Genomic DNA, 26,425 nt, shown 5'->3' with positions numbered 1-26,425 from the left:
AATAGTCTGTTAGTAGAGAGCAGTTTGCACAGATCTTCAATCAAAATTCTGAGATCTCTAAATGAACTCAAATATGTCTCATCAGATTCTTCTGAGACTAAATTATCTCTATACTTTTATTGTATTAAAGCAATTTGAACAAACTGATTTCAGGAGTAACATCTGTCAATACCTACACTACTGTTTTTGGGGTCACTGAGATTTTTCATTTTGCAAAAATTAATAATGTTTTTCAGCAGTGATGCATTAAGTTGATCAAAGTTTACAGTCAATAAATGTATAATGTTACAAAAGATTTATATTACAAATAAAATGTTCTTCTGATCTTTTCATTCATCAAAGAATCCTGAAAAATGTATCACAAAAATAAAAACAATTAAACAGCACTACTGATTTCAACATTGATAATAATAAGAAATGTTTCTTGAGCCCCAAATATAAATTTTTTAATGATTTCTGAAGAAGAAAAGAAGATTTCTGAGAAGAAAAGCTTAAAAAATATAACAATACTACTGTTATTTTTGATTAGATAAATGCAGCATAAGAGACTGAAATGTAAAAGCAGTATGTATGAAACGTAACTGAAAGCTCCTTTTTAGACATTCATCGAGCAAAAATGTCCTTTAGATTAATTCTCAGAATTCCTTTCCATTTCTAGATACATTCACTAAACACAGTTCCCTACATTTCCATTTTTCTCTCTCCTGTTGCTCTGTAGTTTTGATCTTCAGATTTGTATTTCAGAATAACAACTTGAGACTAGTGAGAAACCCACTTCAAAGAGATATGAAGGCACAAGAGAGAAATAGAGGTTCTGTCTGGTCTATGTGTCAGTTTATGTCAAAATGATGAGTTTTAATGTCTTATCTTGCATACTTACAGGAAGAAAAACATTCCTTTAGCTGGAGTTGTATATGCTGTGTGCCTGACAGACTCCATTCATTGGACAGGATGGCCAGTGTGCTGATGAATAAACTACTCTATAAATAATAGATGCCCTCTGTTACACTCTGCTTTGAATACTAAATGTATTGTATTGATACTAAATGTATTGATTGATTACAGGTACATTCCAGTGACACTGATATTTGTAAATACTTTAAAGATTTCCTCTCTCAAATCTGCATTTTGATGGGTAAAGTCATCCCAGGTTGTGTGTGCACTTTTCTTTAAATGTTTTAACTATTATTGTCTGTCCTCAAAAATATAATAACCAGTTATAATCCAACCTAGGTTTGTGTCTAAAAAATACTGTGGTCTATGGGTCAGTCTTATAAATTGTGAAGCAGCTGTTTCGCCAAATATCACACCAGGAAATGATGCATAGTTATTTGATTTATGGATATCTGAAATCGCTTGCTTTCATATTTCATATTTCACGGAGCAACTGATTATATTAGACAGATTATATGAGACTCCTTTCACTTCTCAAACTGATGCAACGCCCGTTTTTTTTTTTTTTTATGAAAAATGAAAAAGCGTGAGCCATGAAACTCATATAATAATCATATTTTCCAAAAGCAGTTTATTTTTTGGTGGCTTCTTGCTCTTTGCAAGGTATTTTGGGTTTGATTGGGCAAAGCAGACAGCAAGATCAGTGATATGCATAAACTGAATACCTCTTTTGTCCAGAATGAAAGACTTATTATTCTTATTAGAAGTTATTCTTTCTTTCTCAGGTTGGCTCTCGAATAAAAGGATCCAGTCTGTTATAGTGAATCAGACAGCTCTCACAGTCAAGATGGGAAATGCATTTTCTCCTTATCTGTAATTTGGGAAATTGCCTGTGTATCCATTTTATCTTTCTGTCATCTCCAAAAAGAAGAAAATCTTTTTCTTTTGTGTGATTCAGATTTCTTTGATGCAGGTTCAGAGATATGAGTCATATAGGTTACACCAGGTTTGTCATCCACACAAATCAAGTAAATGACCACTGAGATTTCACTAAATTATTTGCCAGCTGTGTTTGCATGATGAATAGAAATTAGTCACTACACAGCACACACAGTGCCATGCTTCTTGAAACTGTCAATTCATAAACAATTATCAGTTAATTAATGCCATGATAGTTTAGTTGCTGTTTTTGCTTGCCTGTTTATTATCTCTGTTATAATCTTTTATTTATTTTTAATTTTTTTTTTTTTTTACTTTTGCCTTATTTTTTTTATAGTCCTTTATATTCATGACTATTTATATTACATTTACATAATACATTTATGCATTTAATTGCATTCAATGTATATATTTAATCAGTTCATGCTTTCTTTTTTTTAAAACCTTTACTTTTCCAGACCTTAAAGACATTTTTAGACCTTTACATTTTATTTTAACATATTTATATATTTTTTTTTTATAGTACAGCATATAAGATATATATATTTATTGTTTTATACAATTTAATAAATAATAATTATATAGATTGTTACATTGTATTGTTTATTACATTGTGATTGTTTATAATTATAGTAATATTTTTAACTAATAATGATGTAATATTTTATTTAATAGGTGGGGTGGTTTTATGTTACAATATACTGTATATACACTATATTATAATAATATAAACATCTATTGGGGGAAAATCCTAAATGTCCGTTCTTACTTGATTTGGTTTATTTATAAAAGCAAATTAACATATATACCAAAGAAAATAAGATCTGCATTTTGAATCTTTCTTTGCATTTTGTCAACATCCTGATATACTTACCACTGACTAAGAAGAACACGGAGTTGGATCTCTGTCATTATGGCTTTAACTCAGTATATTGATTCTCCCATCATTATCTTCCATTTCCTCTCTCTGCAGATGTGTGACATCCGCTGCTCGCAGGATGACGAACCTGTTGACTCATTCACCCCTGCTCATTCATAAATGATTCTTGACCAAGAGAATCCAGAAAAACAGACATTTAGGACTGAGAGAAAAAGGACCTGAGTGATGCTGTGTGTGTGAGTCAGAAGAGGGTTGCAGCACTGCATCGGTTCCTGAAACAGCACTGGTCAGGTTAAACACCCCCATCCAATCCATCAGCCTTCATTCATCCTTCGCCCATCCTTCCATTCACACAATCAAAGCAGCGGGGAGGGTGGGATGGAGAGAGAAATGCTGCGATAGAGAGAGCATCTGCTTCTGCAGAAAACGCAGTGGGGAAGGGGCGGAGGAGGAGGAGGAGAGAGAGTGTATCGTGCCATCGCAGAAGAACGAAGAGCTACAGAGAGAGAAAGAGAAAGGGCAGGGAGGAAGGTGCGCTTCTTTCCGATTGCAACACTCTCTCTCTGTCACATTGACAAGGTGTCTGTTCGGCTCCATCTCATTCTCTCTGTCTCTCTCTCACACACACACTCACACACTCACACAGTGGTGGTGCTGCAGAGACATCATCGGGACGGACTCACAGCATCAGCGCAGCGCTGATATCATCGGTCAGCAGTGACAATCATAACAACCTGGACCGAGGAGGACGACAACACAGGTATGGACACAGGCATGCATACACACAAACACACACACATGTGCTTGTCAGGCAAGAGATATCACAGGTTTGTGCTGTTGTAATTGCTTCAGGCAACACAGAAGAGCTCATAACGGTGTTTTCACCTTCTCGTCCCTTCTCAAAGGCATCACGCTGGGGTCTGCAGAGTGCGCGGGCAGGCCAGAGGCCATGAGGCTGGTCCATAATGCAGAGAAACAGTCTTTCTCCTTTAAGAAGTGCTCTGCCTTTCAGTTTGTCAAGAGGAAGGTGAGTGTGTGAGAATGCTGGCTGCAGAACTTCTGTGGCTTGTGGAGATTTAAAAGTGCTGTTCAGTTGGAGAGATGGCCTGGTGGGTAATGCACATGCTCCGACGAATTTAGTTTGAATCGTGCTAAAGTCATTTCCATTGATATGTTTTAAGGGTTTAAAAGTATTTTTCTCTATGGTATGGAGGAAGTGAAGTATGTATATTTATTTATTTGTGTTTATGTAAATAAAATATATGCATGCATGTATTACATTGTAGTTATTTGTAGTTATCACATTGTGGTTATTTGCAATTATTTTTGGATAGGGATACAAAATTATTTAATTTTTTCATGTTATGAGCAATATTAAAATAATATAGTATAAAGTAAGTAGGTAAGTAAATAAAAAATTTAAATAAATAAATATTTAAATAAAATAAATATTCTTAAAATAAATATTTTTTAATCTAAATAAATAATAAAATGGATTTCTTTTTTTTAAATAGATAAAATAGCAAAAATATATATAAAACACTGCAAATTACAATGAATCATTTTAAATGCTAGAAATTTATTTAGGCATCACAGTATCATAATGTGCACTACAAAACATGCATATTCATTTGAAACTTGCAAGATATTACATTTAACGTGTTTATTTATTTAATTGTTCAATTATTACTGCTTTTAAAAGAAATCACATTTTTATTGTGATTTTATTCAGTTATTATTGCTTTTAAAGATTAAGTGAGCATTAGATGACAACAAATGTAATCTAAATATACAAATATAGTGGAAATGAGCATAAACAATTAAATATCCAATATCAATCAATATTTAAAAACCTCTAACATCAGCCAGTAGCCAGTATGTTTGTGGTATATATACCGTACATAATGTGCTGTTTGTGCCATGGCTGTGAGATTGATGTCCAGCTGTGAATATGCACGCACGTTTTTCAATCTCATTTGACATTAGTGTTGAGATTGTTTATGGATTTCTTTTGTTTGCAATTTAACAAAAGCGTAATTACTATTCCAGCTTGATTTGTGACTGCTGTGATGGCCAATCTGAACATGTTTGGAATTATTTATTTAAATATAATGTATTTGTTTTGGTAATAGGCGAGAAAGTGTGTGTGGTTTGGGACTGAGTCCAGACTCCTACATAGACACACACACACACACATACACACACCCAACACACACACACACAGCAGATGGAGTGTCAGAGAGTGACTCAGTGAGATGGTTTTGTTGGATTATTATGTATTTATGTCTACATGGAGACTGAGAGAGAAAGAATCTTCTGGAGTGCCAAGGTTGATGTTTGTCTTTTGTAGGTCAGCTTGCAGTGTTGTCTCGTACGTGTGTTGCATTAACACAACTGGATGGTGCTGTGTGTTTTGACTGGTGGGTTTAACTTGCTGTGTGCACTGGGCAACACACACACACACACACACACACACACACACACACACACACACACACACCCACACACACTGATGTTTTTCTCTAGTGACTAAAGATTGGTGGCTTGCTGAATCATCAGTGAGCTTGTATTTGGAGTGGTTTATTGAGTTGCCATCGCTTCATTGTTTGATTCCTGTAAAGAATGATTCATGTGCCTGACATGCAGATCATAACAACAACACACTGACATACTGCACAGAAAACGCAGCATGCCAAATGAACTGAGACTAGATTCATATATAAAAGAATATTTGCTTTAATTTCTTGTCAGACAAAATATGATTTTTGTTCATTAAAACTGACTAAATGTAAATAATACAACATAGCAAATTATTGATTAAATTTAACTGAGATTTAACTTATTTTAAGAAGGGAAGGGAAATGTCTTTGAAGCTTAAAGCAGCGAGACTCTGAATGCTAGTGTATCACCACGGTGACAACATACGATGACATAACTTTGAAAATTCGACCAAAGAAGAGAGACAGGAAGAGAGCAGTGAATTGTTAGGATCTGTGGCTATATGCTGTAACTGTTTATGTATGCGAGAAGCATTGTTTTCATTAATTTCAGGATTCTTTCTCCATTGTTTCCTTCATTCTAAAAAAAAAAGAGCTTTGAGAGTTTTTTTCATCTGGCTGTTTGGCAGCTGTACGAAATGAAGTGAGAAGTGGAAATCTCTCAGCCTGTGCTCGCCGTGAGTTCCAGGATTTCCTGGGGCCTAGAAAATTGCTTTTCACTCAAGGGAATTAAGTCATTAAATACAATGTTAACTACAAAGAAGACATGCGACCCTGTGCCCTGCCTCTTTTAGTCATTCACTGCTGGTGATTTGGAGGATGCCTTTCAGATTTCATTGTTTAGCTTGTAAAGACATACATGGGTACAGCCTGAGATGCCTTTTAAAATACAGGAGCAAATGCACCAATCCAAAATTCATATTCACAGATTGCCTTAAACAATTCAAGATGTTTTCACATGATGAAATATTATAATTGTCTACATCGAAAAACATGGCGTTTGACAACTGGGTTTCACAAGAGCCTTTTGCTGCAGAACAATACTCCATCCCACATGAAGGAAAATCACAAATAAGATCTCTTTAATATTAAATGGGGTGTAGATTGAAACTTTCACTTACACAGAGTCACACTGTCTCATCTGTAGTATCAGAAGAGATGTTAATGTAACAAAACTGCTCACATTTGCCAAGATATAAGACCAAATAATAAGTTATACTAGCCAAATGTATTTCATTATTTAATATATCAATTTATTTCATATTGTTTTAAACCTTTACATGATTTCATCTTGGTACCGTTGAGCATTGTGTATTTATAAAAATATAAATTATTTTATTTGACTTTTATTGCATTTTATATTATTTTTAAAGTCAGAAGAGGTTTTCAGACGAATATCAGATGCAAAGCTGATTCTTAAGAGAAACTTTTAAGAGATATAGAATGTCATTAAATATCCGGAGCTATAAAGAGCAACATCTGAGCATAACACTTTCCTCTGGGATTTTAAAGTTAGAGGGTCAAATAAAGATGGAAGAGATGTGTTTTAAGCCGATTCTTGAAGATGGCTAAGGATTGAGTTGGGGAGGTCATTCCACCAGGAGGGAACATTTAATTTAAAAGTCCGTAAAAGTGACTTTGTGCTTCTTTGGGATGGCACAATCAAGCGACGTTCACTTGCAGAACGCAAGCTTCTAGAGGGTAAATAAGTCTGAAGTAACAAATTTAGGTAAATGGGTGCAGAGCCAGTGGTAGTTTTGTAGGCAAACATCAATGCCTTGAACTTTCTTGGCCAGGTCACTCTTGTAAAAAAGAGATTTTAATCTCAATGAGTTTTAACCTGGTTAAATAAAAGAACTGAACTGAACTTATGCGAGCAGCTATTGGAAGCCAGTGCAAATTGATAAACAGAGGTCTGACGTGTATTCTTTTTGGCTCATTAAAAATTCATCTTGCTGCCACGTTCTGAATTAATTGTAAAGGTTTGATAGAATTGGCTGGAAGACCTGCCAAGAGGGCATTGCAATAGTCCAGCCTGGACAGAACAAGAGCTTGAACAAGGAGTTGTGCAGCATGATCCGAAAGAAAGGGCTTGATCTTCTTGATGTTGAATAAAGCAAATCTGCAGGACGGGACAGTTTTAGCAATGTGGTCTGAGAAAGACAGCTGATCATCAATCATAACTCCAAGGCTTCTAGCTGTTGTTAATAAAACACATGGTTTCATAAGCATTTCATGGAAATGTATTAGTCACTCACCACATGACCAGTGGAATTTGTTTCCTGCACTTAGTGTGTTAGGTTCCTACTCCAGGTCAAGTTAACCACTAACTTACGAGCCCTTGAGCCTTAACCACTTGTTATATAATGCACAGATGTAAGACTCTTTCATGTTTTGCCTCCAGGTGCACAGGTGGATGAGAAATCCAAAAGTGAATGTGGAGAAGGTCCAGGCTAAGGGCTTCCTGTCTCCATGTCCAAAATGTCAGGAAGGCCAGGATCTGTGGTACTCACACTTCCCAGCTCCTTACGGCTGCTGTCACTACAGTCCTGGAGGATACTACCTCCCTCACCCCCCCAGCCCTCTCTGTCAGCCCTGTGCCCCACCTTGCCAGACAGACAAGAACAAGACATGCAAGGTCAGAAAACTGTCTGTTTATTAACCTTTCCGTCATCTGTTAATTGTTTATATTCATTCTTCACGAGTGATTCTAAACTTTCAGTCTCGAGCCTTGCTTGACAGACACATTTTAAATAATCATTTAAAATTGTAGTTTTTGTCAATAGACAATGTCGTAAATTTTCGTTGTTTTATTGAAAGCTTTCAGATAAAAAGTGAAGAAACTTTTAGACGAACTAAAAGAGATTCCCAAGAAAACATTAGTTTGAAACATTTTAATGAGAGATATTCTTTAATAAATTGCCAATTTTACTTGGATACAAATACCCACTTGTACTTAAATAATAATAATAAAACTTCCCTGTGTTCACTTAAATCTGACTTTAACTTATTTGGGGTTTTTCAAACTAGGGCCCACAAGGGAGTTTTAGACGGTCCATGGAAAATTTGAGAGAAAATGAAAATATTTTATGAAACAATTGAACAAATGAGCAATAAAAAAGTCAAACAAAGAGCTATAGAAATAGAAATAGAAGAAACTAATGTAATGAACTTTTTATAGTGACTGGAAAGGATGGTTGAGGCTTCAGATTGAAATAACCTCAGATATCAGTTTACAGCAGACGTGAAGAGAATTGCAATCATAAACAGGGTCTAATCATTTCTACGCTATCCATACTTCAGGACCTACAAAATGTTCTTATTGTCATTTTTTCCCCCATTTTGCTTGTTTTTCTGATCCCTTGCAGTGCAAGGTTTTAATCTTAGCGTGCCGTAGGGATGCACAAGAGGCTGAACATGTTGTCTTTCCATTTAGCAATGCTAAACAGCTTCTCAGGGTTGGAGGTTAGTTGAGTTGAGAGCGCTCTCACTTTCTTCCACAGTTGCTCCCCTGGCTGTTTGATTGGCTCTCAGAGACCGTGAGTATTAGAGAGATGACACAGAGCTCAGAGGGAGTCTGTATCTCAGTCGTCCCTGCAGAGAGAGAGATCGCACATTACAGCAGCACTGCTCGCTATATGTGTCCTCAGTTTATGTAACAAACAGACAGTTTGAAATACATTATATTGTATGTGTTGTTATTAGGGAAGCATTTTTATAGCAAACTTTCAAAAATGTGCCTGTGACGAGTGGGGCGGGGCCGAGGGACATGGGAGCGAGGCCGGGGGAGTGATTGGAGATGAACTACACCTGTTCGTCCCACCGGTCTCGAGGCCCATGGAGGAGATGGAAGGATATAAAACTGGAGCGACGACAGTGAAGGACGAGAGAGGACCAGGCCTGGGCTTTTAGTTGTGTTTTGGGTTTTATTTTATGCGCACCAGTCGTCCGTGAGGGGCTGGTGCGCTGTTTTGTGTTTATTTTGTTGTTATTAAAATGTTTTTGATTGTCCGCCGGTTCCCGCCTCCTTCTTCCGGATGAATATGAAGGTTTTATCGTTACAGTGCCGTGGTACTTTAACTGCAGAAGCATATAATTTGATTAATTACACAATGGCATGAAAATTAGTAGGTTGGAAGCTAACAGAATGGAAATTAAAAGTTAAACTTAGCCATTGCTCAGTGAGGAATAATGTTAGCTTGCATAAGGTGTCAATGTCATACCGATTTCTGTGATTTTATCAAACGTAATGGAATGTTTTACAGTGACACAAACCAACTAACATTCCAAAACATCACAGAATTCAGTTTATCCATTGCTAATACTTCAGATAAATCAGGAAGTAACAGGCTTTTGTTTGGACATTGCAGAAGACTAATGGAATATGATGTGAGGGCACAGAATAAATCTATAAATTGTGTCCCAAATTGACAATTAAAACATTATTTAAAAAGAAAAAGTGAAACGTTTTGAACAGAGAAAGGAAAACCTGCTGAAGAAACACCTGAAATATTATTTTTATAAATTGCACGTTTTAAATTTTACATTGCAAAATCCTTACTTGCAGTGAAAATATTTTACATTTCAATTAATATGATATTGTGATAAATAAAGTAATTCAGAAGTTGCAAGGGGGTTTGAGAGAAATTTCAGAGAAATTTGAATTTTATTCATTTGAAAATGAATTTTATGAAATACACAAGCAAAATAAAAAGTGTGAAAAGTGCAATACAAATAAATTTTAATTTAACTGAAATTGTTTCTGTAATATATAAGATATAGAAAATAAATATAATATTAAAAAAATCATACAAAGATTCTTTGAAATATTTATTGAATATTTTCACATTAATATTTAATACAAAGTTAATAAGTCTACATTTATATTTTAATAATTTACTGTTTAATAATTTGATTAACTTTTATTGTTATATTATGACATTTTATGACATATTACATATGACAATTTTTTTTAGTAATGGGGTCCCTTACGTGTCTCATATTTAATTTTGAAAACCTCTTAACTAAGTAATATGATTACTTAATTTATTAATTATTTTATGCAAAGATTAACCTAGTTCTATTATATCTTGCTTTCTCTTATATGTTGGTGTATTTGCAGCACTATAGACAGATAGACAGACAGACAGTGTCGATTAAATAACATTGGCTAAACATGTAGCCGTCTAAGGTTGGTTGATTTTTGTGTTTGTTTGATTGATTTGATAACCTCTTGCCCACTTCTCCTCTGCTTTGCCACAAACAGTTCTCAAATAACCAGAGAACTAATGCCTGAGCTGTTTTATTCATGAATTCTGTGTAGGAGCTACTATTGGGCGGCTTGTATATAAAGGTTAGGTTGGGTTAAAAATATATGTGTCCTGACAGGGAGAATGGGAGAGGAGACGAGGAAATATTATGGGAGAGTGGAAAAGCGAGAGAGATGACACATCATTTTGTGTCCAGTCGGTCTCGAGGCTGAAGTTATGTAACCTGTGTCAGGGTGCGAATGATGGAATCACAGGAGCTGTCTATGAATGACTGAATTCATTCAGCAGCCTGAGAGTAATAAATTCTGTTCATCCTCATAACCTGCCTTCATCATCACTGCCAGCTCAGATATATCGCTAATCAGTCATGCTTTTAATTATTATTATGCTAAAGCAACAGCTGACGATTGGTTTTATAGTTGAAGTCCTTCCAAACTCTTAACCCAGTCTTGTGATGGACCTGTATTATGTTTCCTTTATTTTGTTCTATTGACTCTTTAGAAGGAGCAAGATCGTGTTTTACAGTAGATGTTGCCTGGAAGGATTTTTATTTCACGCCCTGTGAAAATATGGAGAGCAGCGGGGCTCCTTCTCGCTCTGCATGTGGGTTTGTGTGCTTGTTTGTGTTTGTGGAATAAATGTGGCAGAAAGATGTGAGGAGCGGGGGGTTGCGCTGATGACTCATCGCTCATGAGGTCTGCGAATCACACAAATGCACACACACAGGGCCAGTCTTTATAGTGCCAGGTTTCGCCGGGTTGAAATGAGCATAAAGTTTGATCGACCACATTGTGCTTGCCTTCGGTACTTCAGTGAGCCTGTGATGAGATCGTATGTGATTTATTTGGAGGATCTGCTGAATAATTATTGTATGAAGCAGCTTGCTCCCCGTTGGGATGATTATATTAAGTGCCTGATTGGTTATGACTGATTAAACTCTTCAGTGTGGAGGGCCTCCTTATGTCTGTTTATTAACTTTCGGTCATCTGTCAAATGTTTATTCATGCATCTATTCATCTATTCATCCTTTAGGAGTGAGTCTGAGGTTTCAAGCATCTCAAGTCTTGTTCGACAGACACATTTTTAAAAATGCATTATAAAAGTAGGGGTCCTTGGAAAATTGGATGAAACAGTTGAAGAAAATAAGCAACAGATGGGAAAAAAGTCCTATACAGATCAATTAATTGAACGGAAAATGTTTATGTAATATTATTTTATAAGGAAGGATGTTTAAGACAAAGAGTTTATGCAAATGTAATATTTCATAGTAAAATACAAAACTAAGTAATGAAGCAGATGTTAAGAGCATAATGTTCTTGTCATTATGATTATATTAACTGTCTGATTGCTTATGACTGATTAAACTCTTCAGTGTAGAGGGTTTAAAGTGAAGTCAACTGACAAAATTAGACATTTTTAATATCAAATTTGTTTCTTTTAGGTAGTAATATAATCAGAAACTTTTGTTAAAAGGAAGAGTTTGTCCAAAAACGTAACTTCTGGCCTCATGTGACTCACCCTCCTTATGTCGTTCCAAACCTCTATGAATTTCTTTCTTCTGGTGACAGACAATAATACATTTTTAAGAATGTTTCAACTGTTTTTGTCCATACGATGACAGTCAGTGTTGTCCAAAACAACATTGGACCCCACTGACATTCATTGTATCGACAAAAAAAAAAAAAGAAATAGAAAGCCATAGGGTAAAAAATCACATGTGATCATTTTAATTTCTCAATTGCCTCTCTTAGATGGCAATGGAATTAAATGGAGCACAAATAGTTCAAGTCTCCTTTTTAGATTTATGCCCTGGGAAAGGGACATATGTCTCCTCTAAAGGTCAGATTCTATCTAAAGTAAAAATGAACTCAACATTTCTCATTATGTTCTCCAAATAACTTCTGACATATACATATACACATATGCTGATTTTATTGCTTTATTCTCTTCTGTTTCTATTTTACCTAAGGAGAAACAACTGAGACAACAATAATACAATAAAACAAATGTCTCCTGAGCCACAAAAGAGCAAATTGTGAGCTATAAAATGTTCCCCTGGGCAAACACAACCACAAAAACACACACTTCTGCCATTATCTGTCCACAACCCAGAGCATGTGTCATTAGTTCTCGTAAATCCAAAGCTGTTTTGATGTCAGTGACTGGAATTCCAGAGCTTTGACTCGTCGCGTAAACAAACGGACAAAGCAACAGTTTTCCTAACTCTGCTGAGATGCTGTGGACTTTCTTACGGTGATTTTAGAATCACTCAGATTCTGCTGTAGTTTTTTTTTTTTTACATTTTAATTAGTGTTTTTTATTAAAAAATATTTTAGATATATAATAGATTTTTACTTAAATATGCATATAGTTTTTATCATTCAGTTATTTTAGTATGTCAAGTTAAACTTAATGAAAATGAGAACTGCTTCGGCAACTAGCTGAAATGAAATAAGTTTTACACTTTTAATATTTTATTTCCATTAACATTCATTTTAAGTATCAGTTTTAATGGTTTTAGTTAACTAGAATAAATCTGGTTGGTTATTATTATAATAACTCTGATTTATTTGTTGTATAAGGCATCAGGATTATACAATAATGGCTTCTGGACTGCCAGCCAATTAGCAAAGCACTATTTTTATCTGTTTGTTCACGCGTCTTGTCTCTGGCACTATAACCCTTTGTCCCCTATGAATCTCTAGTTGGGGTTAATGAGGCTAATGGTTACTAGGTTTCAGGGGAAAACACGCCACACAGAAGTGCTGTCACCAGAGCCCTTAAAATGGCAACATCAGCGTCAGTTCCAGTCAGAGCTCCTGCTCTGGTTCGGGTTATTCTTTATCTCTGTTTTGGGCCCCTTGCCTTTCGCCCGGCCCTTAACCATGCTGCTGTATGCAAACTCTGGTGCTGTGCCAGTCAAGGGTGGCTCCGAGCCAAATTCCCTCTCACCTTCCAAGCGTGGGCCAGCAGTGTCAGCTGGGTAGAAGTTCTTCTAAGGAAGTTCATGACCTTTATATATTTTCCGCTATCGTGTTGTAAGAGCGATTATATTTATAGAGCTTTGCACTGGTGCAGAAAAGGCCTGAATCATTCTGTAATCTTTCCTGAATCGTTCCACAATCCTCCTACAAAGAAGCACAGCGGGCTAATAGATTTTAGGAGGGAAGTAATACTTATTCTGTGGGAATGAAACTCTTTCCCGGTTCAGAGCGGGTTTAATTATGCTTACAGGATTTAGTGTGTAGGGCTTTACTTCGCTATACTTCAGGGACAAAAATGACCACTGTATTGAGCTAAACCTTTCAAAGGTAAAAATGACTCACAATTAAAATGTTCTTTCTTTTTTCTTTTAATTGCAAGGTTTGTCTGCAGTCATTAAAATAGCTTAACGTGGAAACAACTTAGCTTTATGGTATGTCATAATTTAGATAACTTTGGTTGGATAGACAAGACGAAAACTTGCATGCTAAATATTTTTAGCCTTTGTAGAAATTGATCAATTGTAGTTGACACATGACATATTCATGATTGTTTTTTTTTTGTTGTTTTTTTCATAATGTCAAGTTAAATGTTAAGTTAAATTTTGCATCAAGAAGGAAACGTCTAAATCGTAGGTTCTGGGATTGGTAATATATTGTATTTACAAACCTGTTTAAAAGTTAAGTATCGCTTTTACTCAGCAAAGATGCATTAAATTGATCAAGCGTGTTCGTAAAGGCTCATACTATTTTTTTATTTTTTATTTTTTGTATTCTAACTGCTGTTCTTCTTCAAATTTATCAGAGTCCTGAAAAAGAAAAAGGTATCCACAATAATATTTTCAACATTGTACAGTACATTATAAAAATCATGCAAGATCAAAACTGGCACAAAGGCTCCTGAAAATTCAGCTTTTCCATCACAGAAATACATTTTAAAATATATTTAAAACATGTAAAAAAATTAAAAAAATTATAATATTAAGATAGCATTTAAAGGGGATATTTTAAATAGTAGTAATATTTTACAATATTACTGTTTTACTGTAATTAAAGTGTGTCATCTTTAAATTGTGCACATATTATGAATTCTGAATAAATGTTAAGTATTTTAGTCAAATTAAGTATGAACTATGAAAAATATGAAACCCAAATTGTTTAAATTATGGCTAATGGCAGAGCAATTACATTTACTTTTGGTATTATTTGAACATATTTTATACTACATATAAACATGTAAAACATGTAAATAATACTTTTGCTAGGAACATATTATACCTCCTAGGACATCTGTGCAGGACAGCTTTCCAAAAGTATTTCATAGCAAATGGGACTTTCAGTAGCGTATGTTCCCAGCTGGGTTCGTGATGGGATGCAGAGGGAGGAAGCCCTTGGGAATTCAACATAGGCCAATACCATACAAGAGTTTGGGAATAATCTCCTCAAACAAAGTTATAGTGTGTGATTTAACCTCCCTGGCTACACACATAAACAGACACAAACACACCCCAGGGCTTCGAAAATATAATGACTTTGTATTGACTAGAAAATCTCTGCCTGGTAAATTCTGTCAAAGAGATTTTAGATTACAATAGCAGTGCAAAGCCTTGCATGTGAAATGCTAACTCACACACTGTTTGGGGGACAAGGGAGGGAAGAGTTGCTGATTAACCATTTTTTATCTGAACATTTTACTGTTAGAGCACTTGCATAATCGGCAGCTTTTGATGTAGAAATATTTGGGCCAGGTTGAGTGTGTGCACAAGCCTAGGCCCTTAAGAAAGGCTAGTTACAGTTCCAAGATCACCTTTCCCTGGAATCGGTGCTTCATTATTGGCATCAAAGACTAAAGAGCAAAGTGTGTGTCTTTCTGATTATTGTGGATTATAGAATAAGCTTGAGTCGCTGCTGTGACGTCTTTCACTGACCCTTGAGCTATTATCAGCACATTTACACACACACATACACTTCATTTTGTCTTTGAGTCAAATGTAGATCTAGTCCTATATGACCTTTAGAGGAAAATATGCTGAACAGACACTTTTGAATAGGTATTTTTTTTATCCAAAAATAGGTATAGGTATCAGGTGCTAAACCAACACAGTCAGCTAATGCAAATGAACTATGAGCTATTAGCGTAATATATTCTTAGTGAATTTCACCCCTAAATCCTTGATTTGAGATGATTTATGTCTCAATTTACTTATTAACTGAAATAAGCACATGACAAGAGTTACAGCATTAATAACAAAATGCTTCTATTTATACTTTACTGTTTTTGCACATCATGCTTACTCATGGGGTACAGTGACGTAGTGATTAAAGTCTGAACTGGTAACTAAACTTTTTTTTTTTTATGAACCTTGCGATAGTGAATCCATGATCTATTGTCATTATGGCCTTGAACAAGATTGAGATTACTTCAGAGAGATTGTTTCTGTGCAAGGTGTACTGTGAGTCACTTTTTGGTAAAAAAACATTAGCTAAATTAGGGGGTTCACAGACATCTTCTGCAATGTATATATATAAAAATACAGTAAAAATACTAATATTGTGAATTATTATTACAAATTAAAACAAGTTTTCTATGTTTACATAATGTACTGTATTTTATTCCTGTGATGACAAAGCTGTATTTTTCAGCATCATTAATGTAAAGGTTTTTACTGTCACTTTTGATCAATCTTATGTTTTGTTTGGTTTTTTATAAAAAGTATTCATTTTCTGTAATATTTGTGCGAAAAAACTTACTGACCCTAAATTTGAACAGACTTAAACAGCATAATCATTTATTTTGGCTTCAGTGCAATAACAATATAATATAATGTAATGTTGTCTTTATAGTTTAATGCTATTTTTCACACACAATATACACAGGTCTTAGATATAGCATTTAAGAAGTGTGTTCCTTGCAAGGGGATATATTTTTTGTATTATATTTAAGGGTCCTTGTCATTGAAAAGTTTGGAATACTTTCAACTAAATGACTTAATTACTACTACTAGCCCATGTCAGTACAATAGCTTACCTCATCTGTGTTTTTCAAAAGGTGAGAAAATGGAAGATGCTCAGTCGACATCACAACGATGGTAAGGTGAAGGAGGCTGAATCAGAGGCTCATGTGATCTGCCCCTGGACGATGTCACCACTGCTGGGAAGCCCCGTACTGCTGGAATGTTGCATCTGCAATGGACCCTTCATCACTTACGGGCATGAGGAGGCATGGCAACCACGTCAGCGCACACAGGTCAGCACACAAACAAATGTCTCATGCAAAAATGAATGAGTATCATTGCATTAGATAACAAAGCACTAAGCACACTATATTAATAAACCAAAGTCCTAATTCTAATATTCAGTGTTATCATATTCAAGGAAGAAGGCCTCTTGTCTATAGGTCAAAAGAGACATGCGGTACTAAGACAACAAAAGAGTGTTTTCACTGAAGACACATTGCACTGACCTACATTACTTCTTTTTTTTCCCTAGGCAATGGACCTTTACTACCATGGAGAGCCTGACTCTGATTATTGCTGTCTGTCTGACACCAGTAAGTGCTGTCTTTTTTTCCTCCACCAGTCTTTTCTTTATTTCTGTCCTCTCTCCCTCTCTTTTGTATATCTTTTCTCATTCATCCACCTTTATTACTTTTTCAGGATCTTTCTGCTTTCTGTTGCACTTCCTTCTCTTTCTTTTTGAGTTGTTTTGTTTCTTCTCATTGTTTTTCTCTTTTGCTGGTATAAGCATAACCCATAATCACCTTGATCCATGTAGGCTTAGAGTTGAACCTTTAATAACTATTTTTAGGCAAGTGCTCAAAACAGCGCTTCTCTGAATAAAACACTCCTACACTATTAAATTACAAACACCCAGTGCCACCCGATAATGGTAGAAATGCACCACGCACATTGATCAAGTGCTTCTTAACACGCATTGTATGTGCTAAACTTTCCCGACATTGACAGCGAATTATGATTTTATGTGTATGGGTGATTTTTTCCTTTTTTTTCCCCTAGGATGATTTTAAAGAAAACAAAATCATTTTAGTTTTAAAGGATAGAACATAATTTGCCATGATTTCTTGGGAGCCAAATGTGAAAAAGCTCTACCTCTAGTGGACTTTGCTATTTGCTAGGTGCTACCAAAAGTCCAGAGTTTTGTGACCTTAGGGAGCGTGATGGATGGTAGCATGGTAGAAGGCTTAGGTTACAGAAGCTAACCCATTAAGGGCCTTATATAGATAAGTAATAATACTTTGTAACTGATACAGAACTTAATAGGTAGCCAGTGCAGAGACTGTAAAATTGGAGTAATATGATCATATTTTCTTGACCTGGTAAGGACTCTAGCTGCTGCATTTTGGACTACCTGTAGCTTGTTTATTGAAGATGCAGGACAACCACCTAGAAATGCATTACAATAGACAAGTCTAGAGGTTATGAATGCATGAACTAGCTTTCCTGCATCAGAAACAGATAACATGTTTCGTAGCTTGCCAGTGTTTCTAAGATGGAAGAATGCTGTTTTTGTAACATGGGAAATAGGATTTTCAAAAACAAGTTGCTGTCTTATATAAAACATGATGTAGATGAGAAGTGACAAGGGGGTTGTTTTTTATTTGTCATGATTTCAAGTAGACCAAACAGCCCATAATTAATGACTCACTCATAAATGGTCTTTTGCTGACTCTGTAGATAGAAGATTTAGAAAAATTCCTCCACAATGACATGGCTGTATATTACAAGTCTTTTAAAGTTTAGGGTGATGAGCTTATCTGAAAAGGGGCAAATGAAAAAATACTTTCATCTTATTTCTGTGGAAAGTGTTTTTTTTTTTTTCATCTTATCATAACTTAACACTGAACCCAGGACAGGTACAGAGAGTCCTGAGGAGTCAGAGTCTCTTGGGACTGGTTAGCTGTATAAAATGTGCTTTCCTATTTAACGAAACATGCCAAAATACAGAGCACTCTGGAGATGAGGGAATTTGCAATCACTGACATGTAGCTGTCTCATAATTGAGTAGTACAATCCCTATGAAGGCACAACAATCTATAACTACAGTAGCTGCATCTTTAATATATTTGTTTGTGTTTATATTACATTACTCATAGTCTAAATTTGTCTAAATGATCTCATAGGCTCCAGAGTTTCTCTTGACAAAGTCATTGCAGGTGTGTTTGTGTCCGCACATATTTGTATGCATTCATGTGAATGTGTGTGTGTGAAGGAAATTACATAATGCTCTTGAAACCAGAGTATGATCCAAGACCACATTAGTATGCGTAATGTTTGGGTCCTGTATTGAGTGCTTAGCTGCGTTTAAATAAGATTTTACATAATTCCCATCTTCTTACATAAATAAACAAAGTGTTTAGACACTTAATCTCACTGTGCTCTCTCTGTCTCTCTATCCTCTCCCATACCACTATTCACTTCCTATTTACACAAAGAACGAGAGACTGAAATGACCAGAATCTGGATGATATGATGAGCACAAAGAGACAAAGGGAAGAGAATCTAAATTAGGAGTATAAAACTGAGAACTTAAATTTGAAAAGTTTCAAAACATTTCACAAAACTGTAGTGAAATATAGAGAACCGCAAGGAGTGACATCGACGACATGCAGTACAAAAAACACACAGGAAAGTTGAATTTGTTCGAATTTTATACAATTATCCAATCACAGTATCTTTTGGCCAGACATGTTTTGATATTTTTACATTTATGTTTACAATTTAGCTATGAATTGTGGTTATTATTTTTTTATATTAGATTAAACCTTTATTATCATATAATATAATATTAATTTTATGTCAGAGTATTTTATAGGTAATCAAAAATGCTTTGCTGTGTGTGTGTGTGTGTTTAAAATATTATATTATATTAAAAATATTGTAATATAATAATATTTTAGTGATAATTTCCAACTATTAATAAACATAGTTTCCATTATGACTTACCCCATAAAGTGTGACAACTTGCCCCAGTCTTAAGATTGTGTGTTTGAGCATTTTGTGTGTGATCATTTTCATGCTTTACTAAACTGCAATTAGTGTTGGAGAGGCGTGGAGAACTTCTCTTCTTATCTAACTTCTCTTAATTAGTACATAAAGAATACAAAACTTTTTTTTGCAAAAAATAAATAAATAAAGTTGCAGGACTCCATATCCACATTAAAAGTCTCTTTATCGGTCTCAGTCGAGTTGCACTCGCCATTGATGCCCAAAAACTGTTCAGGTAGAGTTTTCATTTAGCTTCAGCTTCACATGAAAACAGTGCAGCACATTGTTGGAGGGCTGGAGAGACCCCGCCCCGCAGATATCCGGTGTCAGATCAGCCCTGCTGGAATGCGGTGGATTGAGAAAATTCTTTCACCTCCAAACTTCCTCATCAAGTGTGTCTGCGGCACTTTACGCTCTTTCCTGACCCTATGAAAGACAAAACTTCTCCGCTGTCATGTAAGTTGAATCTAGTCGAATTTATCGCGGAAAAATTGTGTTCTGGAACTGTTTTTTTTTTTTTAAATGACGTTCCTCTGGAGGTGTTCGCTTGTAATTAGGGTGTACTGGAGGTGTGTTACCGTAGGGGCAGTGACCCGGTTTTAACAACTTGCTCATATCTATATTGATTTAGTCTGATAAAGGCATTTGACTCTGTCTTTGCCAAACATAAGGAACGCTAGTAAGTCTTGGCTCTCACAAGAGACTTGTCAGGATTTACAGCAAAATGAGAACCTCAGCAGAACTTAAAGGTTTGTAGGCTACTTTTCTCAAAAACCTAAAAAAAAAAAAAAAAAAATCCGTATTAAGTGCATGTTGTTTATTTTAGTCTTCATGTTGTGTTTAATGCTTCCCATGCACTGTATCATGGACAATGTGAAACAACTTTAACAACTTTTTGGGATGTAGGCATGATATATATTTAGTCAGTGTTGTTCGGTTACTGGAACTAATTTATTCTACTAATACTAGCGTGAGAAGAGTTGATGACTCCAATGTGTTTTGTTGTAAAGCTCTGTAGAGCTGGGTTAAGTGCCACGGTTCTACTCTATAAAAACGCTGCTACAAAATGAGATACATTGTAATTACAAGCATTACATCTTAAACTAAGCGGTTAACGTCAAAATGGTTTTTGCCACAATCCAACCATTTATATGTTTACATCTTTTTGAGGCTTAGGTTCTGAGCTTTTATTATAATTTAATGAGTTGAATGAGTAACTTTGAATGACGTTAATTAATAGTCTGCTGGGGTTGCATAACAGTGGAAAACTAGGGCATTTCATGATCTTATGTAGGTACATTTCCTGATACGGGCTTTAAATGGCAGAAGGGAAGAAAGCAGAAGAAGAATGCTTGAATTTTCCTATAAGCAATTAATTCTGTGAAGTTCGACTCATTTCCACGAATCGGTTCTTTCGAACAGTACGTTCCGAACACCAGTTCAAAAATCGATTCGGCTTATTTTACGTCATGATATTTTTACACCCTGACGGTGTGGACATTTACTTAATATTCCTTATACATATCCGCATATTTAACGTTTACTGCATTTTAATAACGTTATTCGTTCTTTGAGTTGTGAGTAGACTCAATTAACGGCTCCGACTGACTCGTTCGGACTTGAACAAGTTCAACCAATTCATTAAAAAGACCCCACACAAAAGAACGGGTTATTCACCGGTAATCCAGTCAGTACTTTTCCAGTGAGTGCTAAAGTTTGGCTCGAGTCCCTTTGCTTTTGTCTCATTCATGCGTCATCTGCACGACGGTTAAAATGGGGCTTTGAGAAAAAAATTGAGATAAAGCATGAAAGAGCCGCAGGAGGACTCATTGACTGTTGTGCACACGTGGATAGCTGTTGTTTTAGGAGGTCTTTTGAACAGGTGTGATGAATCAACCGATTCATTTCTGCTTTATCTTTACACTTGCACACTTATACATTGTTTACTCTTGCGATAAAGTAGCAATGAGAGTCTGTAGCAAGACTGTTTGTATTATGACAATATTCTGTGGCAGGCATACAGTGACTCAATTTTGAACCATTTTTTGTTTTTGTCAAAAGTACATGTAGTCCTGCTAAGCTTGTTACATCCGGGAAGATCTTGTTTTCAACTGTATGTAACATAACATAAGATTTTGGGGCATCACGTTCTCGTTCACTCACAGCTGGCCCCTCATAGACGTAACCGCTGACTCCGCTAGAACTTACGGTACTTACGCCAGGCCACGCCCCCGCATACAGAGACTTGCGTCAGGACACGCCTCCTGTCTAAGAACAAACGCCAAGCCACGCCTCTTAGCGGAACGCGATCTGTAGCCTCCTCCCCCTGCCTTTTAAATAGTTGGAACAGTAGTGTAGGAGTTCAGTAGCGCTTTGTGTCGTTTTGGTCACGGGCCCCGAGTGGAAAACTACAGCAATGACAATCCAAACGGAGACGGGCGTCCCAGCTCAAGACTTGACCTACTCTAAAACAAGAGGACTAGTAGCTAATCTCAGTGGTAGGCTTTGTTATTTCAGATGAATGGAATCTCCTGAGCCAACTTTAGCACAGAAGGGGAAGAATATTAAGTGATCTAGCTTTTTAATGGACTATTTTCTCTCTCTCTCTCTGCTTTTTCTTTTATGTGCAGCCTTTATGAAACAGAGAAAGATGGGACTGAATGACTTTATCCAGAAGCTTTCCACAAACTCTTATGCATGCAAGCAGTAAGTTTATTTTATGCAAATCTGCAAAGAAAATGTAAATGTTTACATATTTATTTCAATTATACATTCATGTATAAATCAATTGTATGTATTTACAAACTTATTACAAATGTTTATTTACAAAATAGAATAGTTTATTTACTTTTTTGACATTTGTTTTTTGCAATTATTATTGCAGTAATATAACATTACAACTATAATTATAACTACTCCTATTCAGACATTTCTCTTTGTTTGCTAAGTTGTTCTTGTTAAAACCATGCATCTGATCATCAGTGGTCTTTTCTTCCTGCAGTCCTGAGGTTCAGTCCATCTTGAACTTGACACCTCCACAAGATGCTGAGCTTATGAACAGCAACCCTTCCCCACCGGTAAATCAGCATTTATTATGTCACAAAAGCATGTGTGTGTACATACATCATGCATCTGTATACAAAACAAAATGTGAGTCATATTTGCCTAATCATCTTTCTCTCCTCTCCAGCCAAGTCCTTCTCAGCAGATAAACCTCGGCCCTTCCTCCAACCCCACCGCCAAACCGTCAGACTTCGACTTCCTCAAGGTCATTGGGAAAGGCAGCTTTGGAAAGGTTCTACTGGCCCGCCACCGGAGCGATGAGAAGTTCTATGCAGTCAAGGTGCTGCAAAAGAAAGCCATTTTAAAGAAAAAAGAGGTATGGAATTCACTCTTTAATGATAGTTTCTTTGGAGAATGCATGTGTTTAAAAACAACATAGTAGTTCTAGATGGTTGGTTGACCTCTTATCATGACCTCTAACCTCTGACCTCAGGAGAAACACATCATGTCTGAGCGCAACGTGCTACTGAAGAATTTCAAGCATCCATTCTTGGTGGGCCTGCATTACTCCTTTCAGACTGCTGATAAACTTTACTTTGTACTGGACTACATCAATGGCGGAGAGGTATGTTATTTCATTTGCATGTTTTTAAGTTGCACATAGTAGGAAGTAAAGCAATATTTACAAAATAGAAAATAAAATAGTCCAAAAAGTTGGAGACAGTGAGGTAGATGCAGACAGAAAAGGGATATCCTGTCATGAGAAGCAAAGCGCAGCGGCTGGGCTCTGAATAGGAAACTCTCCTCAGGAAATGGCTGGGAGGGGAAAGTGTGTGAGGTAGGGGAGCCAGATTTAGCAGCTATGATGTTTTAGACTCGGTCTAACTCAACAGACGTCTCTGAGGGGTGTGTGTGTGTGTGGGGGGGTAACGTTCTCATTTCCTGCCATTGTTCAGGATTGTGGAGTCTAGAAAGCCTTGATTAAGTATGCCATTCAGGATATAGAATTCACAACCTAATCTGTTTCCCCTCTCTCTGTCTTTCCATAGCTGTTCTATCATTTGCAACGGGAGCGATGCTTTTTGGAGCCTCGTGCACGGTTCTATGCAGCCGAGATCGCAAGCGCTTTGGGTTACCTGCACTCACTGAACATAGTGTACCGAGACTTGAAGCCTGAGAACATTCTCTTGGATTCTCAAGGACACATCATCCTGACTGACTTCGGCCTGTGCAAAGAGAACATAGAACCCAATGGAACAACATCAACTTTCTGTGGAACACCAGAGGTAAATAGCATTCACTTTTAAGTGGTTGCTTTCAAACAGTGCAATTGCATTTGCAGTCAGAAAGCTAACTCATCTCAATATTTCTCCTTCTGTCTTGCAGTATTTGGCACCGGAGGTGTTACACAAGCAGCCATATGACCGGACGGTGGACTGGTGGTGTTTGGGAGCAGTGCTGTATGAAATGTTATATGGCCTGGTGAGTCATTCCAGCAAAATAAATTGATTTCATGCCTTTAACTGAATGTATTTAACTAACTATTTTAATTGAATTGGAATTTAATTGAGTATTAGGTTTTTTACATGATTGCTGATTGCTTTTGCGGTTTCTCCACAGCCTCCGTTCTACAGCCGTAACACAGCAGAAATGTACGATAACATTCTGAACAAGCCACTGCAGCTCAAACCCAACATATCTAACGCTGCCAGACACCTGCTGGAGGGCCTGCTGCAGAAAGACAGAACCAAGAGACTGGGCTTCACTGATGACTTTGTAAGTGTGTTGGAATTTATATATATATAGTTTTTGCTATTAAATACATTAGCTATAAATATATTAAATAGCAGTTCTGTTGCTCTTGTATCTAATGTATATTCTGTTTCACTTTTGTAGACTGAGATCAAGAACCACATGTTCTTCTCTCCCATAAACTGGGATGATCTAAATGCCAAGAAGCTCACACCTCCCTTCAACCCCAATGTGGTACGTTCCACTTCTCTTCTGCACTGACTTTGCGTTTTTACCACATAGCACTGGGTGTTATAGATAAATGGACCTAGTCGTTCTGGCTGATTTGTGATAAGAGAATGCAGAGAATTCTACTATGCAAATATTGCAGCATTTTATGAATACATTTCAATCGTGTAATTTTGATGTGTTTTTGTTTCAGACGGGGCCTAATGACTTACGGCATTTCGACCCTGAGTTCACTGATGAGCCAGTGCCAAACTCAATCGGCTGCTCCCCGGACAGCGCTCTAGTCACAGCCAGCATCACCGAGGCGGCCGAGGCTTTTTTAGGCTTCTCTTACGCCCCTGCCATGGATTCCTACCTGTAGCCCATCGACGCAGAAACACCATCCCATAGACTCTTACCTGTAGCTCATTACCATGGAAACACAGTCCCATGGAATCACACCTGTAGTGCATCACTATGAAAAAAGCAAACCCTGTCTCATTCCCTTCCTCCAGATAGGGGGCATTTGCACATGGCGTACGGCAGCTCAAAAGGCCTTTGTTAAAAGGCCTGAGTTTTACACATAAAAAAAATGACTTGTCATCTTCATTGACTGCATCCAAATGCACGATTTCTCCTCCGCTATCACCCCGAGTTGTGTCAGAGAGACAAATGGGGAAAGAGAGAGAGCGAGAAGATTGATGCTGATGGACGATTGTTACGTACTCCTCCTTTCTTGAGCTTTATTTCCAGCTTATTTACTTTGATAGGATTGTCAGTGCTAGACTTCATTGTTTTGGATGGATTTGATGTGTGCGTGTGTGTACGTGCCTTCGTTTTAACACCCCTTCACACATGTTTGTTTAATCTAAATCATGTGATCTGGCATGTCAGTCTGTGTCGGATATAAATACAGTCAACCTGATGCTAAAACCACTAAAATATGTCAGCATCTGATGTTTTGTGATCTTTCAGTTGTATATCTGGGATCAAGTTGCACATTTATCTTCCTAATTTAAAGAGCACTTCCTTTTTTATGTTTTTCTTGTTAAAGCGGAAGGTGCTAGAGGGATGTGCTGCTGATTTGTGTAGATACACACTCGGACCAAGGAATCGGACGCCTCTGTTTTACCTTAGTCTTCCAGCCTCCTAGGATGTACAGTAATTGTACAGCTCAGAAATGGGCCAGTTTGTCTGAACATCGCATTCCATGGAATATGACTGTATGGTTATTTAAATTTGTTTGTATATTTTAAGGTCTATGTATTAGTTTTAATGTATATGGAACAAAAACTTAAGGTATGCTTATATGTAACTATAAATGTACTGTAAAATTGTAAAATGTTTGAATCATGTGACCTTGTTTGGTTCACAATAAAACTTTATGGTTATTTTTCCCCAAAACAACTTTTGCATCTGTTTTCTTTTTTCTGTAGATGAAACTAAATCATTGGGTCATATAATGTAACAAACATCATTTAAGAAACAGACAAACACCACACGCCATGAAACAACGTCATCAGTCTCCTCAGCTGGCCAAAGGTTGCTTTTAGTAGAGTGTTGTGCATCTTACTTTCGCATCCCAGTGCTCACGCCATCCCTGCACATTGAACCCCGTCTTTAACCAGCCATAATTGTAATTTCTCTGGCAGCTGTCAATGTTTGCAGGCCTATGTTTTAACTGCAGCTCCTGGAACTGCTTTTCTGAGACCCGACGTAATGGTCTGAGCAACTTCACTAGAAACGCTGCACTTGAGGCCTTAAACTAGGTCACGCATCAGTGAAATTACTGGTAATTTGTTAAAAATAAACCTGAGCATTGCTTTTAAGACGTTTCAGATACATGCTATGCAGGATGCACAGGGAACTACAAGCTGTAAAGATACTTTGGCTCTCAACAGGCCAACATGGCTATCTGAATGATAAAAGGTTTCTAAATATAACACTTATCAATAACCTGCAGATATGTGATGTGGTGTCATTAAATCTCACAATT

The 26,425-nt window shown here is 36.5% G+C and overlaps 1 protein-coding gene across 4 annotated transcripts; it reads left to right on the top strand.

Annotated features, from left to right (window-relative positions):
* The first annotated feature begins 3,214 nt into the window (after window positions 1-3,214).
* sgk1 (serum/glucocorticoid regulated kinase 1) lies at window positions 3,215-25,836 on the top strand. Of its 4 annotated transcripts, XM_059528133.1 has the most exons (14): window positions 3,215-3,473; window positions 3,619-3,740; window positions 7,616-7,849; window positions 16,512-16,709; window positions 16,952-17,012; window positions 22,098-22,173; window positions 22,469-22,544; window positions 22,658-22,846; window positions 22,964-23,095; window positions 23,520-23,756; window positions 23,857-23,952; window positions 24,091-24,246; window positions 24,367-24,456; window positions 24,644-25,836. In XM_059528133.1, exons 2-14 carry the CDS (start codon window positions 3,663-3,665, stop codon window positions 24,809-24,811), a joined length of 1,791 nt encoding a protein of 596 aa, XP_059384116.1. In that variant the 5' UTR covers window positions 3,215-3,473; window positions 3,619-3,662; the 3' UTR covers window positions 24,812-25,836. The 4 variants fall into 4 exon arrangements, with proteins under 4 accessions (XP_059384116.1, XP_059384118.1, XP_059384119.1 ...); XM_059528135.1 differs by lacking the exons at window positions 3,215-3,473; window positions 3,619-3,740; window positions 7,616-7,849; window positions 16,512-16,709; window positions 16,952-17,012 and adding an exon at window positions 19,742-19,923; XM_059528136.1 differs by lacking the exons at window positions 3,215-3,473; window positions 3,619-3,740; window positions 7,616-7,849; window positions 16,512-16,709; window positions 16,952-17,012 and adding an exon at window positions 20,018-20,216.
* Window positions 25,837-26,425: the final 589 nt, after the last annotated feature.

This window comes from Carassius carassius, chromosome 37, assembly GCF_963082965.1.
Source record: "Carassius carassius chromosome 37, fCarCar2.1, whole genome shotgun sequence".
Lineage (NCBI taxonomy): Eukaryota > Metazoa > Chordata > Actinopteri > Cypriniformes > Cyprinidae > Carassius > Carassius carassius.
The sequence above is the reverse complement of the archived record's forward strand: the minus strand, read 5'-3'. Positions and strand labels throughout refer to the sequence as shown.

Bases quoted from the DNA above. Each gene is read 5' to 3' on its own strand.
- sgk1 (XM_059528133.1), top strand. From the start codon at position 3,663: ATGAGGCTGGTCCATAATGCAGAGAAACAGTCTTTCTCCTTTAAGAAG. The intron at 17,013-22,097 runs GTAAGTGCTGTC...TTTTATGTGCAG, and splicing joins TTGCTGTCTGTCTGACACCA to CCTTTATGAAACAGAGAAAG. The intron at 22,545-22,657 runs GTAAATCAGCAT...TCTCCTCTCCAG, and splicing joins ACAGCAACCCTTCCCCACCG to CCAAGTCCTTCTCAGCAGAT.